The 16,119-nt window shown below is 45.0% G+C and overlaps 1 protein-coding gene across 4 annotated transcripts in view; it reads right to left on the bottom strand.

Annotated features, from left to right (window-relative positions):
* Nucleotides 1-15,622, bottom strand: part of LOC101933507 (cytochrome P450 2K1-like) — a 31,673-nt gene extending 16,051 nt beyond the window's left edge. For 2 of the 4 annotated variants that reach the window (XM_065587509.1, XM_065587508.1), the window contains exons 1-5: nt 15,095-15,557; nt 12,116-12,278; nt 10,255-10,404; nt 6,347-6,507; nt 1,018-1,191 (exon numbers count right to left, since the gene is read on the bottom strand). In XM_065587509.1, the coding sequence (XP_065443581.1) occupies nt 1,018-1,191; nt 6,347-6,507; nt 10,255-10,404; nt 12,116-12,278; nt 15,095-15,280 (834 nt within the window). In that variant the 5' untranslated portion in view covers nt 15,281-15,557. Of the gene's footprint in view, nt 1-1,017; nt 1,192-6,346; nt 6,508-10,254; nt 10,405-12,115; nt 12,279-15,094 lie in introns of all 4 variants that reach the window. The other 2 variants (XR_010599362.1, XR_010599363.1) reach the window with 2 other exon arrangements.
* Between the last annotated feature and the right edge of the window lie 497 nt (nt 15,623-16,119).

Genomic DNA, 16,119 nt, shown 5'->3' with positions numbered 1-16,119 from the left:
ATTTTGTATGTGTGCAACTGATTTTTCCTTCCTAAGTGGAGTACTTTGCATTTGTCCTTATTGAATTTCATCCTATTTACTTCAGACCATTTCTCTAGTCTGTCCAGATCATTTTGAATTTTAATCCTATCCTCCAAAGCACTTGCAACCCCTCCCAGCTTGATATCATCTGCAAACGTTATAAGTGTACTCTCTATGCCATTATCTAAATAATTGATGACGATATTGAACATCTCTAAAACTAACACACTTTCCTTCTTTAAATACCCCTTAAAATGATCCTTTGCTGTCATGTCTACAGAAAGCTTGACAGCAGTCTACTGACACCATGGCTTATCATGCTGACTAATATTGTCTCACTGTTTCCTTGTGCTCCCTCATGTCCACATCGCCTCACATCTCCATATCCATTTCTTGTCTCTTGTCTTATTCTTAGACTGTAAATTCTCTGCGACAGGGACTGGCTATTTACTCTGTCTTTTGTACACTGCCTAGCACAATGGAGTCCTGGCCCATAACTAGGGCTCCTAGGTGCTATTGTAATAATAAAATAGTAATAGAAAAAATATTATGTGACTAATCTGATCAATCACAAGTAACCAAAACAGTTAGAAGTTTGACTCTTTCTGGATTACTCCAACAAATAAACATTTGGAAAGACATTTGTCAAGCAAATTCAAACAATGAATACATTTGAGGAAATTGCAATTAACAGAGGGCTATTCAACTAGCAATGAAAGAGATTTTGATCCCTGGTTGCTGCAAGAATTGCATAGGTGGACGTCCTGAACTACTGAAACCAAGGGGACTCCATGCAGGCCAAATGTTCCATCCATGTAATTCTTATTGCAAAGTTGGGGCCAAAATTTGTTGTATACATTAGTCATAGCAAGCTATTTGCTCAACTCTGCTAGTTTGTTAGTTGCATACTTTACCAATGCTAAATTTTCATGCAAAGATGTTTTAAAATATAAAATATGAAAAGGAAACATGTAAGTCTGCAGCGATCATAATTACCTCCTGCTGCCTTACAAGGAATGCATCAATAAAACTTCTCTGATCATTTTGGTCCAGTTCTTTCAGGTGTTCTATGAAAGTACGCTGTATAAAAGAGTGAAATTCACTTGTGTTTTGCAAAAGAATCTTGTAATTCCTGAGTAGAAATCCAAGGGCTGGGAACATGTTATATAGCTGAAAGAATTTAAGATATCAGAGTAAGCAAAAATAAGTAATGAGAATACTTAACACTTATTATAGCACTTATCTGCCAAAGATCTAAAAGCAATTCATAAAAGCAAGTGACTGTCATTATGCCCATTTTGCAGATAGGGAAATTGAGGCACAGAATTGGGCAAGAATTCCTAGGCTGCTCTCCCTCCTGGTTCTTTTATCTTTGGCATTGTGCCACCAAACAATCATGAATTTTCTATCGCTTGAACATGTATCCCAGAAGGTAGATTAAGTAGTCACACTTTGAATATATTGTAACAATCTGGATAGTGTGTAACTACTGCCGTCCACTGGATGGAATCAGAACTGCTCATCAGTATCTCAGAGGCTCTATATTGCTAACCAGAGCTTGAAATGTCAAATTTGTACAGAAAAAAACACAACTAAATGATTTTTTTTCAAAAGTCTCATTTCATTTTTCAACCAGCTCTACTGCTAATACAGTTTCTCTTTTAAACTCACTGTGACAGAAGGGAGAGCTGAAATGGAATAAATGTTATGAATCCTGTAGGAGGTGCTCTGTAAGAATCCATGATTACTGACTTGTATCTTAGTTATTTAGATGGACTGTATAACACATATTAGTATAGGAGAATGTTTGTTATAAACGATAATGCTTGAATTCAATAAGGGCTGTGGGAAGGACAAACAAGGAAGCCACACAATGACTTCTGAGATAAGAATAGCCTAGTACAGACTTAAGGGATCAACTGGGCATGTCCTACCTAATCATTTCCCTGCCACTGCAGGGGCCTCAGGCATTGGTGGCACCTTGGTCTCTCCTGTTCTCTGCCTGTAGCACACAACAGTTCAGTCTCCTGGGGACTGAAATGCTTTAGTCCAGTGGTTCTCAATCTATTTACCATGGTGGGCCACCTACGCAGCTCTCTATGTGTTATGTGGGCCACATCCACACAATAGATATACTACCTGTATGGCCCTGAGGGTGTCACATGGGCCGCAGCTGCATGCTGATTGGGTCACAAGCGGTCCGTGGGCCAAGAACCACTGCTTTATTCTAACCCAAGTTATTGGGCTCAATACACTGGTAACTGGGTGAAATTTAATGTTCTGTGATACACTGGAGGTCGGACTAGATGGTTTTATGGTCCCTTCTGACCATAAGCTCTCTGAATCTCTGATGAGGTAGGGGGTTGTCAGTCACCAGGGGCTGTCCAGGGGGTCATTACTCTAAGGCGGCAGGCTGACACTGACAGGTTCTGTGGAAGAGTCTGAAGGAATTGGGTGCCCAGGCCCAGGGCATGGGCGGCCTTAGGGAAGAATTAGACATATATACAGGAGACTTTTCAACATTATTTTATAATGCAGAATGCTGGGGAATGACAAAGTATGACACATGTCCAAATTGTCTTCATTCCATCTAACCTGCCTGAGAAAAATCCTCCATATCTTTCAGCCCAGAACAATCTCAGACCAGGATCTATTTGCACAGTGCAGCCAAGAAGGCATTGGAGATGGATTGGCCATGTGATTTGGATGGAAACTGATTCTATCACTGGAGTAGCAATAAGATGGACACCTGAAGGGAAGCAAAAACGAGGCCGCCCGAAAACATCATGGCGAAGAGCTGTGGAAGCCGAGCTGAAAAACCTGAGGCACAGCTGGGGAACCATTGAAAGACTTGCCAAAAACAGAGAGGAGTGGAGGAGCTTCATCGCTGCCCGAAACACCGAAGGCGTAATGGGAACATGATGATGATGACAGGAGATTTGCTTGTTTTTAAGATTGGTTTTCTCTGAATTGCCTCTGTTCTAAATAAATAATACTTTCTCCTAAGGAGGCTTTTTGGTTGCTAATTTCTACTGTCATTGACCTGGAGGGAACAGAACAGCAGGGTATAGATGTAGGCCAGTAGGAACACCAGATCATCTCATTTGATCTTCTACATGGGAGGCCACTCTAAACCCCAGCCAGTTACCCCTTATTGAGCCCAATAACTTGGGTGAGACTAAACTATTGTGTGCCACTAGCAGAGATGTTGTGACAATTTTTAGAAAGGGTGAGTGGAGTGACTCGGATAATTGACATTGATCCCAGGTAAGATAGTGGAGCAGCTGATGTGGGACTTGATTAATAAAGAATTAAAGAAGGGTAATGTAATTAATGGAAATCAACATGGGCTTATGGAAAATAGATCCTGTGAAAGTAACTTGACTTTTTTTATGAGATTACAAATTTGGTTGATAAAGGTAATAGCGCTGATGTAATAAACTTAGACTTCTATAAGGCCTTTGACTTGGTACAGCAAGACATTGTAATAAAAAACCTAGAAGGATATAGAATTAACATGTGTGATAGACCCAGACCAGTTGGGAACAGCAGAGTAGCAGAAGGGAGGTATACTGGGCACTGGATAAGTAGTTTTCTGTTCCCTGAGTGACCAGAGCAGGGGCTGCTCCAGGCTAATGAGAACACCTGACTCCAATTAACCTGCTAAGAGTCAGGTGAGGCAGTTAAGCACCTGACTCCAATTAAGGCCCCTCTGATGCTATAAAAGGGCTCACTCCAGTCAAGCCAGGGGGAGCTGAAGTGAGTGTCAGATGCTGGGAGCAAGAGGCACAAGGAGCTGAGAGTGAGAGGGTGTGCTGCTGGAGGACTGAGGAGCACAAGCATTATCAGACATCAAGAGGAAGGTCCAGTGGTGAGGACAAAGAAGGTGTTGGGAGGAGGCCATGGGGAAGTAGCCCAGGGAGTTGTAGCTGTCATTCAGCTGTTACAGGAGGCACTATAGACAGCTGCAGTCCACAGGGCCCTGGGCTGGAACCTGGAGTAGAGGGCGGGCCTGGGTTCCCCCCATACCTCCTAACTCCTGATCAAACACAGGAGGAATTGACCTGGACTATAGCTTCTACCAGAGGGGAAGGTCTCTGGACTGTTTCCTGACCCACAGGGTGGATCTGTAAAGCGAGCAAATCCACCAATAAGTGCAGGACCCACCAAAGTAGAGGTGGAACTTTGTCACACATGGCACACATTAAATAGATTAAAACTGCCTAATGGCTAGGTCTCCAAATGTAACTGTAAATTGGGAATCATCAACAAGCAGGTGTGTTTCCAGTGGGGTTCTGCAGGGATCAGTTCCTGGCCCTACACTATTTAACATTGGTATCAATGGACTGGAACAAAACAAAAAATCATCACTGATAAAATTTGCAGATGACACAAAAATTGGGGGAATGGTAAATAATGAAGAGGTCAGGTCACAGATTCAGAGTGATTTGTATCGCTTGGTAAACTGGGCGCAAGCAAGTGCTATGTGTTTTAGCAGAGCCATCCCTAGGGGATGGCGAATCTGGGCGACTTCTCTGGGCCCCGCGCTTTGGGGAGCCCTGCGGTTCGGCGCAATTGGTCGGTGCTAAATGAGCAGCATGTGAACCGCTGGCTAGGGGAGGCTACCCCCATCTCCACCCCTTCCACCTGAGGGAGAGCTTCTGCTTCTCCTCCAGGCCCCGCACCCCCCCTAGGGATGGCCCTGCATTTTAGTATGGCTAAATGTAAATGTATACATCTAGGAACAAAGAATGTAGGTCATACCTCCATGATAAGGGACTCTCTCCTGGAAAACAGTGACTCTGACAAAGATTTGGGGGGGAGGGTGGATAATCAGCTGAACATTAATTCTCAATGTGATGCTGTGGCCAAGAGAGCTAATATAATCCTGGGATGCATAAACAGGAGAATATCGAGTAGGAGTAGAGAGATTATTTACCTCTATAATTGGCATTGATCTGACCACTACTGGAATACTGTGTCCAGTTCTGGTTTCACAATTCAAGAAGGATGTTGAAAAATTGGAGAGATTTCAGAGATTATCCAAAAGAATGATTAAAGGATTAGAAAACATGCCTTATTGACTCAGGTAGCCCAATTTATTTAGCTTAATAAAGAGAAAGTTAAGGGGTGACTTGATCACAGTCTATACTTAGCTACATGGGGAACAAATGTTTGATAACGGGGACTTCAGTCTAGCAGAGAAGGTACAATATGATGCAAAGGCTGGAAGTTGAAGCTAGACAATAAGAAATAAGTGGACATTTTTAACTGTGAGAGTAATTACCACTGGAATAATTTACTGAGAGTTGTGGTGGATTCTCCATCACTGCCAATTTTTAAATCAAGATTGGATGATTTTCTAAAAGATCAGTTCTAGAAATTATTTGCGGGGAGTTCTACAGCCTGTGTGATACAGGAGGTCAGGTTAGATGATCGCAATGGACCCTTTCGCCTTGGAATCTATGATCAATGAATCAAGATGTACCAATGCCCAAGGCCTCTGCATAGGTCAGACCTGCTGCTGGAGTGATTGTGGTTGTTAAGCAGGGGAGTGCAACCTAGGACCTAGTCTGAGTGTGGGAGAATTCCCGGATTCCATCTTGAGAGGCATGTGATGGCCTAGGGCATGAGACTTAGAGGGGCTGTGCTCAGAGAGACCAGAGGGGATTAGAGGTGCTGTGAGTCTGGGAACTAAAACACCCAGTTTTTCTGGAGCAGAAGGATTTTACCTGTATTTCCACTACCACCAAGCTGTGTAACATGCTAGCGATTGACTGCCTGGAAGTCCTAAGTCTCTATAGATTTGTTATAATATAAACTCATTTCATCTACATATATAAATATATGAACTACTAAGGAATTCATTTCAGAGCTAGTTTGGTTCATGTCCTCCAGAATTGATATACAACTGCCACTGAACTTCAAATGAATTATTGTCAGACAGTTTTAATGGGTTTGTTATTAAGGGTATGTTGGGATCCAGGAGAGGTAGTTTCAATTCCCAGTTCTGTCACAGACTTCCTACGTAACCTAGGGCAAGTCACTTAAGCTCTCTGTGCCTCATTTCACCATCTCTAAAATGTGGAAACTAGTATTTCACATGGATGTTGTGAGAATAAATCCATAAATATCTGGCAGACACCCACTTACTATGATGGTAAGTGTAGGGGCGTATAGATAGATAGACATATGTATTATCCTCTTATTTTTTGGACTATTCTGATTGGTAGAAATGATTTGATGTCATGTAAGTATACAGCACACAATTACTGTGTGTGTACTGCACGCACTTGAATAGTGATGTTAAAATCACCAGAATTACCGTAACTGATGGACTTCCAGCCAGCCTGATGTTTTCACTCATCAAACTTAGTAGTCTTAAGAATGTGGGATTTTTGTAGTCAAACCGTTCTCCAAGTAATATTGACACAATGATATTGGCAACTGCAGCATTCATAATTGTAGCGATATCAAAGGGCTTTCCTAAAAACAGCGTTCAAATGCAAGAAGAGATTGTGCAAAGAGCATGGTTAACAGTGAGTTATTACAATGTATTTCTATTACGGTACTACCTAGAGGTTGGCAAATCAAGATCATGGCCCCATTGTGGTAGCCATTGTAAATACACATAGTGAGAAACAGTCCCTGCCTCAAAGTGCTCACAACCTAAATAGACAGGAAAAAGGGTGGAGAAAAGAATTATTATTAATTCCCCTTTTACAGATAGAGAACTGAGGCAAACAAAGATTAAGTGGTTTTCTTGAAGATTGGCAGAGGCAGGCACTGACCCCAGCTCTACCTGAGTGCCAGCCTAGTGCCTTAACTGCTATCATAGGCCAATGGTCCTTTTCTGTGACACTCACCGAGCTGCTGGGTTTGGGCCCATCTGCTGGCTCTGTGATCTTTTAAGCTCACATGGGTCTGAGTAGGCTTCTGGCACTTTCTTCAGCCCCTAGGCTCACTCCCTGGGCATAGATTGTCTAGTACCCATTCTTGGGAAGTGGGAGCCTGTTTGGGTTACCATTCATCCAGGTTTTCCCAGATGTTTCCTCTTTTTTGATCCTCTGCCCTTCATAGGATTGCCAACTTTCAAATGGCACAAAACCGAACATCTCTGCCCTACCCCCCGCCCCACCTCTGGCCCACCCCTTCTCCAAGGTCCTGCCCTCGCTTGCTCCAACCCCCCTCCCTCCGTCACTTGCTCTCCCCCACCCTCACTCACTTTCACCGGGCTGGGGCAGAGGGTTGGCATGCAGGGGAGGGTATAGGCTCTGGGCTGGAGGTGCAGGCTCTAGGTGGAGTCAGTAATGAGGGGTTCAGGGTGTGGGAGAGGGCTCTAGGCTAGAGGGTTGGGGTGCGTGGGGTGAGGACTCCAGCTGGGGGTGCAGGCTCTGGGGTGGGACCGGGGATGAGAGCTTTGGGGTATAGGAGGGGGCTCCGGGCTGGGGCTGAGGGGTCCGGAGTGTGGGAGGGGGTGAGGGCTCTGGCAGGGGTGTGGGCTCTGGGGTGGGGCTGGGGATGAGGGGTTTGGGTGCAGGAGTGGGCTCATAGCTGGGGCAGAGGGTTGGTGTGTGAGCTCCAGGAGGGAGTTTAGATGCAGGAGGAGACTCAGGGCTGGGGCATGGCGTTAGGGGGCGGGAGGAGGTTCAGGGTCCTGGCGGCGCTTACTGCAGCTTCCAGAAAGCGGCTGCCAGGTTCCTGCAATACTTAGGCGCATGGGCGGCCAGGGAGGCTCCACCCGCTCCCCTCGTGCCCGCAGATGCCGTCCCCACAGATCCCATTGGTTGTGGTTCCCAGCCAATGGGAGCTGTGGGGCAGGCCCTCAGGGCGGAGGCAGCATACGAAGCCTCCCTGGCCACCCATGCACATAAAAATCGCAAAGACCTGGTGGCTGCTTCCGGGAGCCGCGCAGACCTAGGGCAGGCAGGGAGCCTGCCTTAGCCCTGCCCCCCCGCGCCGCCAATCAGAGCCAGCAGGGTCCCCTTTAGACTGGGCATTCCGATTGAAAACTGGACGCCTTGCAACCCTCTGTCCAGGTGGATTTTTCAAGTCAGAGGAAATGTCTGGGATTTTTGTGGAGCGGACATTGCAGCTCTGAAAGAGCGGGTCTCTGTGCCTGGACTGGTCCCTCACCTGCAGCCAGAGTTGATTGGTCCCTTCCCTGCAGCTGCAGGTTCCAGCCAACCCAGGCCCTGGGTCCCAACCCTGGGGAAGGGCAGAGTCCCGCAGGGAGGTGCTGACTGATGGCTGGCACTGTGTCCCGGTCTGAGCCAGTCGCCCTGCCACCATGACAGGGAGCAACATTCCCTCCCACCTCAGGCATGAGACTGCAGATCTCCCTCCAGCAACCCCCAGATAGCCTCTCCAGTACTCCAAAAATTCCCCCTCCCAGTACATACACACCCCTCCAGCACCCACAAACTATACCCTCCCTGCACCTCCCCTCCCTGTATGCCTCAGTTTCCTCACCACTCTTGAGCATTCTTTGGGATCTGTTCAATGTCTTTTAGGGTCCTGGGAAGGGTTGCCAGATGCCTGGTTTTCAACCAGAAACTCTGGTTGAAAAGGGGACCTGGCAGTGTCTGGTCAGATGCACTGACCAGATACTAAAAGTCTGGTTACCGCCAGGGGTGGGGTGGGATGCAGGTGCCAGGTCATCAACCCATGCCAGCCCCAGCTCAGCCAGTGCCGCCTCCTATCTGCAGGGAGGCAGGCTCTGTGCCAGTCTGCAACTCCTGTGCCACCCCCAGAGCAGAGTGAGTCCACCCTGGGGATGGAGGGAGGGAGGTGGAGATGATCCAGTGATGAGGAAGGGGGAGGGAGGAGAGCAGTGAGCGACAGAGGGAGGGGGAGAAGGAGTGAGTGGCGGCGTGGCCTTGGGGAAGAGGTGGAGGAGGGGGCATGGCCTCAAGGGAAGAGGCAGAGCAGAAGCAGGGCCTCAGGGGAAGAGGTGGGGTGGGGATGGGGCCTCGGGGGTCTGATTTTCAGCAAATAGAAAGTTGGTAACTCTAACCGGTCCCCTCTCATAGACCTCACTCCTCCAGGTCAGTTTTCTCTTCCTGTTCTGGTTGGTGTGACAGAGCTGCTCAGAACAGACCTGCTCCTTTTGTAACTTCTAATCCTTCTGTCATGTGACCCTCCTGGTCAGCCTCAAAACCTCCCTCAGGTAACCAAGGATTTCTCTCAGTGGTTACCGTTCAACAGAGTCCACACTTGAAAAACTGGTTTTACTTAGGTTGCAACCATGCCATTTTTCTACTAGGGCAAGGCTCATTCAACTGATGATCCTCAAAGCCTGTCCCATTCAGAGGCAGACATCCAGACACCAGCCCCCTTCTCCTTAGCCCAAGAAGTATGATTCAAGAATACACCAGAAGACAGCCAGAAGGGCATAAATATGCAAAGAGCTGATAAAATCAAACAGCATTCACAAACTATATATAGATAAGTGCCACAAGTCATCACAAACACCCAACTAACTCTCATAATCTAACAGCTGGCTACTGCAATTCACAGAAATGGTAAAAAGACAAGTAAGAAGTAATACTGAATAAAAAGAAAACTAATTGTATATTAGTGCCCAGATCCTCAAAGGTATAATGATTTCAGTTGGAATTAGACACCTAAACATCTTTGAGGATCTAGGACTATGTCTCCTATTCTAGGGTATCTTGCATCAAAGGGTATTTAGGGCTCTATGTTAAACTAGGGAAGCAAACGTGTTTGTGTTATAGATATTCTGTTCTTGCAGTTACCTTTCATTTCAATTCCTGGTGCCTCTGAACTAATCAAAGATTGTCACTAATGGAGGAACCGCACATGGAGGGACACACTTTGTCCACTGAAAATCGGGCCCAGTGTTTAATAGATCTGCTCACATGGCTCACCGTGCATGAGGCCTTACATTTCCCGGTCCCACAGATTGGGGATAAACAAGGGGAGGGGCTATGGTTGCACGCTTTTTAGATCGAAAGGCTGACTTCAGCAGGCCATGCGTGCCCAGCAGAAAGAGAGAGCAACGGCGTGGTGCAAAATCTCACTGCTTCACAAAATGCTTCGCAGTGCAACCAGTTGCTGAAAAAAAGTTGTCAAAATGAACACAACATGGATGGTGACATTTCCTAAAAAGGTGGATGTTGGATGAGATGATGACAAATTTTGTCTTGGTGCCTCTTCAAAGGCACATGCAACAAAAGTTAGAAGTGTCTGTGAAGTGAAACACACACCCACCTTTATGAGATTCAATATCCTTCATCAGAAATCCGTATTCTTCAACAATCCGGTCCTCTATGGCCCTCTTGCCCATTCCAAAGTCTCGTAAGGTCGTGAGAGTAAATCTTCGCATCACTTTCCAGTTATTGCCGTGAGAAAAAATAACACCTGAAGTGGAAGGAGAGCTTCAAGTCAGCAGAATAATTAAAATAAATACTTCTTAGAGAGAGAACCTTACACCCAGAACATTCATTTTGATGCGCTAGAGCTAGTCAAAAATCAGGGAGGGAAATTGTTCTTAAATTTTTGGGGGGGATTTTGGGGTCAAAATACAGACAAAAAATTTTCATTGAAAATCTGATTGTTTAAAATGTTTGCCCAGTTGCACATCTGATAAAAGAACAGATTTTTGTCATGAAAATTTAATCTACATTTTTTTCTGTTTTTTTCCATCCCAGTATCATGGACATTTTGAAATGAGAAACATTTCCTCCAGCCTTAAGACATACCATAATAAATTAACAATTTTTAAATAAATTACAGTAATCAGTATGGTTTTTGCATGATATGGATTTGCTATGTTTTTGCAGTGTGATAAATTAGATGAAAGAATTTATCTAAGTTCTTTAAACTGTAATTTATAAAACATATTTATTGAGCTTTATAATCACTCAGTCTAGCAAAAACATCCAGAAGAATCACAATCTGGAGCATGGGCCAAATTCAGAGGTCCTACCCAAGGTGGCATTAGTTACATTCCCTTCCTCTGGATCCCTTTGTACTCAATGAGTCCCTGGTTCAGGAAGACATTTCTATTTAGTAAAGTATTAAGCACAGTTCAGGAAGACATTTCTATTTAGTAAAGTATTAAGCACATGCTCAACTTTAAGCATAGCTTAAGTCCCATTGATATCAATAGAAGTTAAATACATGCTTAAAGTAAAGAACTTGCTTGCGTACTTTCCCGACTAGGGAAGATTGTCTGCCCGAGACCTATTTACAACCATCCTATGTGGCCTATGATGGTGGCTGAGGACCCAGAAGGGGAGGCAGGGGAAGGTGTGAGTGAAACTAGAGAGGAGACTATTTCCATATTGTCAACGCCAAGCATTAAAAATCACCTGTCAGGTCCCCAAAAAAATCATAAGATATTAAAAAGTAACAAATTTAAAAAACAACAACAAATTGTATGTTCTGTACTTGCCTTCTGGGTTTTCAGTCTTTCAGATTCATATTTTTACACTTTTATCTCAACCAGAGATAGTAACAGGGGCTTTCACAGCTGATACACAGGGGATTAAATGAAGTACCTCCAGTGCTAAAAGCACTTGCAGCTACTGTTTGAGCTAAACAGCCAAGCTATTGTAATTTGGGGTTTTAACAACTCACATTCTCTGTGGAGCAGCACAGTGCGTGAAACCTGTAAGACACTCACCAGCAGGTTCCATTAGAAACTAATTTTTTTAAAAATACAAGCAGATGTTTTCACATGATTCCAGGAGCTGGGGCTTTGTGAAAAACACCCAATATCATGAGGCTCACAACAATATCATGAAAGTCAGCAATGCTGCCATTAAGTGTCCATCTCCATATGCTTCTGCAGCATGTGACATTAATTTAGTCTCCCTTAGACATGGGCACAGGGGGTATGACTAGTTCTAAGGAACTCGTGGCTCATTCAGGATGTTTCTGCTCTCACTCACACCACTTTTAGCCTCAAGTCCATGGGCTTCTCTGAAGTTACTCCTCATTTATGCTGATTGACACACATACTGATCCAAATTGGCATGCCAACCCCTAAGCCATTCTCTCCCTCCACAGAGAAACCATTCCACTTGTTTGAATAAGTTTGGCTTATGAGTAACAAGAAAAGTATCACCATATCCTTTTGAAAGATGTTCAGATACTGGTACTTTAGGTCTCCCTGCAAAAGCATCTGCCTGGTTCACAAGAGCCTCCTTCACTGTCTCATATCCCGAGAGCACCACCATTTTCTGGCATCCCATCTGAATGCTGAAGACTGGGCCATATTTTTTTGACAGCTTAAATGGGGAAGAAAATACAATGACTTAAAGAAAGAAGTGAAATTCACAGCTGGTTCAACACTATTTTGTCATCATGACTGAATGTTATTCCAATGTCAAATTCTTTCCTACGTGCAGAGAAAGAGAAGCAGTGGTTAGTAATAAGGCTATCATTAGATGTTTTAATTATTAATTATGCTGATAGGCCCAGATCCTCAAAGGTATTTAAGTGTCTAACTCCCACTGGGTCATAATGCCCTAGGGTGACCAGACGTCCTGATATTAGGGGCTTCGTCTTATATACACAACTAGACCCACCCCCCCCTCCAAAAATGTGTCCTGATTTTTCACACTTGCTGGCTGGTCACCCTATAGTTACCAGAGTGTTCAGTCTGGACTAGAACCTTATTGTGCTAGGTGCTGCATAAATACGGTCACTGTGACAAAAATCTTACAGTCTAAGTCAATCTGTTTAGATGATGAGCATGAAAATATAGGGACAGATTCTTGTCTGTATCCAACGTCCAGAAGGTGCAGTTCAGTGGGGAATAGAGAGTGAAAAGGAGCTGGTTGCACCTCCCTGATCTGAGGTCCAGTTCTATTGCAGCCCAGAGACAGAGTTTAGAGCAGTGATGGGGCTGCTCTAAGGTATGCTGGCTGGATTGGTTCCCCGGGTTCCTTTACACTAGCTAGTGATTGTTGGAGCACAGCAGCACATCAGTCATACCTCCGCCCACTTGTTTGCCAGATGCTATGTGGGGTGGTGACCCAGGAGCCAGAGATACTAGCTCTACGCAGGTCTGAGGACTTCTCCATGGTGAAGGAGCTGCGCAACCGGTTAATCAGTTTAGCCTCATTTTGACCTTAAAATCCTAACTCCGTTTCTCATGTTACCATTTTCCTTTTGTTTCATGCTTTTCAGATCAAATCTCCTCCTCTGCTGGCTCAAAGAGGCAGGGAGAGTTTGGTTTCAGAGTCTTTAGCTAGCATTGAAAATATTCTCATTGTTTATATGTACACACACCCCCATAAATCTATTTATAAGCCGTATTTCCCAGATTTATTTGGTCCAAACTTGAAGTTGATTTATTTGCATTGCAGATATATTTTCAGATGCCTGGACTTCTGAGTCCTTGGGCCGGGCCTGGTCATTTCATTGTCTGCACTCATCTCCTAAAGCAATTGTATAACAAAAACTACAATTATTCAACAACCACAGGAGATATACAGTTAATGAATCTAGCTAATTATAAGCAAAACCATAGAGCCAGGTACACCTGTATAAAACCACTGTAACTCCATTTATGGTAATGCAATAGGGTTGCCAACTTTCGAATCGCACAAACCGAACACCCCTGCCCCATCCCTTCTCTGAGGTCCCGACCCCCACTTGCTCCATCCCCCCTCCCTCCGTCGCTCGCTCTCCCCCACCCTCACTCATTTTCACTGGGCTGGAGCAGGAGGTTGGGGTGCTGGACAGCGGTGAAGGGTCTGGCTTGAGGTGCAGGCTCTGGGGCGGGGCCGGAGATGAGAGGTTTGGGGTACAGGAGAGGGCTCCGTGCTGGGCCAGGGAGTTGAGGTGCGGGAATGTGAGGGCTCCAGCTGGGGTGTGGGCTCTGGGGTGGGGCTGGGGATGAGGGGTTTGGGGTGCAGGAAGAGGCTCCGGGCTGGGGCAGGGGGTTGGGGATCCAGCACTTGGTGCGAGGGCATCGCATGGAGCCTCCCTGGTTGCCCATATGCTTAGGGGCTGTAGGAAGTTGCTGGCCACTTCTGGAAGCTGCGTGAAGCCAGGGCAGACAGGGAGGATGTCTTGGCCCAGGGCTCCCGCTGCATTGCCTACCGGACTTTTAATGTTGAAAACCGGATGCCTGGCAACCCTCTGATGCAATTACTCCAATATTAGGCTGGTGCAGCTGAGAGCAGGATTTGGTAAAAAATATGTTCTCAAGTCAGGGTTCTCTATAATGTTAAACGTTTCAGTTCAGTGTGAGTATAAGGTTTCAGACTATTTATTTATGTATCTAGTAGAGGCTTGAATACTGAATGATAAACATAGTGGGCCAAATTCATCCACTGAAGTCAGTGGTGTTGCACCAGGGATCTATTTGGTCCAGTTTCCTTGTTAAATGTGTTGTGGCAAAAAGTAATTTAGACAAATATTCAAAGAAATGGTCATACAACCCAACTCTGACTCCTCTGAGTCTCATCTTTATGGAAGGCACCCATGTTTGTGGATACAAATTTGCACCTGCTGTTACAGTATTGAAACATCTACCTTGTACACAGAAACTGCAGAGTAAAATGTCTAACTTGAATTTGTGCCCAGAATTCATAGTGGGTAGACTTATTTGTTGATGCAAACGTGTGCCCCCCAACGTGGAATCTATTGAGATCCAGCTGAAAAGCAGACCTTTGTGTCAGTTTCTAGCATGCAGTAGAATGACTAAGTAGCTCTGTCAAATTTATGCTGGATGTGGCAAGTATAAGCCCATGAACATTTACATACAATGCTGGGTTCATGGACGTGACTGATGTTAGGGATCTATAACATTCCAAAGTAAATGGACACCATAGGTGAGATCCTGGTCATATTGAAGCCAATGGGAGTTTTGGTATTGCCTTCGATTAGGCCAGGTTTTCACTACAGGTTTCTATCTCTAAGCTCTGTCTCTCTCGCTCAACCTGCACAGGGTGAGGCAAAATGATCCTATATTCAACATTGCATTACACATCCGGGTAGTGACAGGTAGAAGGGATGGAGGATACCCTCTGATACCTTGGGGATAACGGGGTTTGGTGAACAATGTGATAATACAAACACCAAAAGGATTTACCTCCAGCATAGTCCGGTAGGGCCTCTTCAGGTCCATTATATGCAGATTTCCAATGATGGGTAAAGGCTTTGGTCCCGGGGGGAAATTCTCTTGGAAGTTGCTAGTCCAGAATTTTTCAGTTTTCATAATAAACAGAACAGTCAGGACAAAAAGTAAAAATATGGAAATGGGATCCGTCCACTCCATTGCCTTTCAATAAGCAAATTGCTGCACAGGGTAAAATGCAAAGGGTGCAATAAAAATATGATCAGTGTCCGTTGGCAGAAATTAGCAGCGTGAAGCACTAATGCCCGTCATATTAGCTACTGCATAGACCTTACCTATAATATAGTATTTAAACTATCAGGTGACTGCAAATAATTTATTCTCCTCCCCAGTCATTTGCTAATCCCCATTCAGTGAATAAATGAGGATTGCAATACACCGTGAAAGGGGCAGTGCCTGGCTTGTCAAACCAAGACTTATGTAACAGGTTGACAGAGAAGTCTATGGATCTCATTGTGCTGGCTGAAAGCCCAGCAGTCCGGTTTAGCAAAAAAGTCAGTCCAGTTAGTGATTTAAGTAAAGAGTGAAATTGCAAACTCTGCAAAGGTTATTGACTGATTGACCCCTGAAGCCAGAGGGACTGGCCAAATGCAAGTGCCAAAGCTGGATGAATAGAGCTCTGAAGGTGGGATGTTTCCAAAGTGTTCAGCATTGCTTTAACTCTACTCCCTTTGAAATCAATGGGATATTTACCACTGGCTTCAATAGGAACAGAATTAGGCCAACACTGAACATTTTTGAAAATTCCACTCCGCTTCATTCACATTCATATGGGTAGCAGTAGCACTTCACAGGATCGTGACCATTGCATTTGCAGATTCCAGATGTACGGGGAGATTCTGGCAGACCAGCAAAATGCCTGGACCACTACCGATAATTAGAATATCTTATTGCCAAAAGCAGATAAATCAGTAGGTCTTAGATATGCTAAGGCTGTTGTAGAGGCCTGCTAAACAAGAATCTAGGAGGAGAAGAGGGTC

This window comes from Chrysemys picta, chromosome 3 (genome assembly GCF_011386835.1).
Source record: "Chrysemys picta bellii isolate R12L10 chromosome 3, ASM1138683v2, whole genome shotgun sequence".
NCBI classification, from domain to species: Eukaryota; Metazoa; Chordata; order Testudines; family Emydidae; genus Chrysemys; species Chrysemys picta.
Note: the sequence above shows the minus strand (reverse complement) of the source record. Positions and strands in the feature narration are given on the sequence as shown.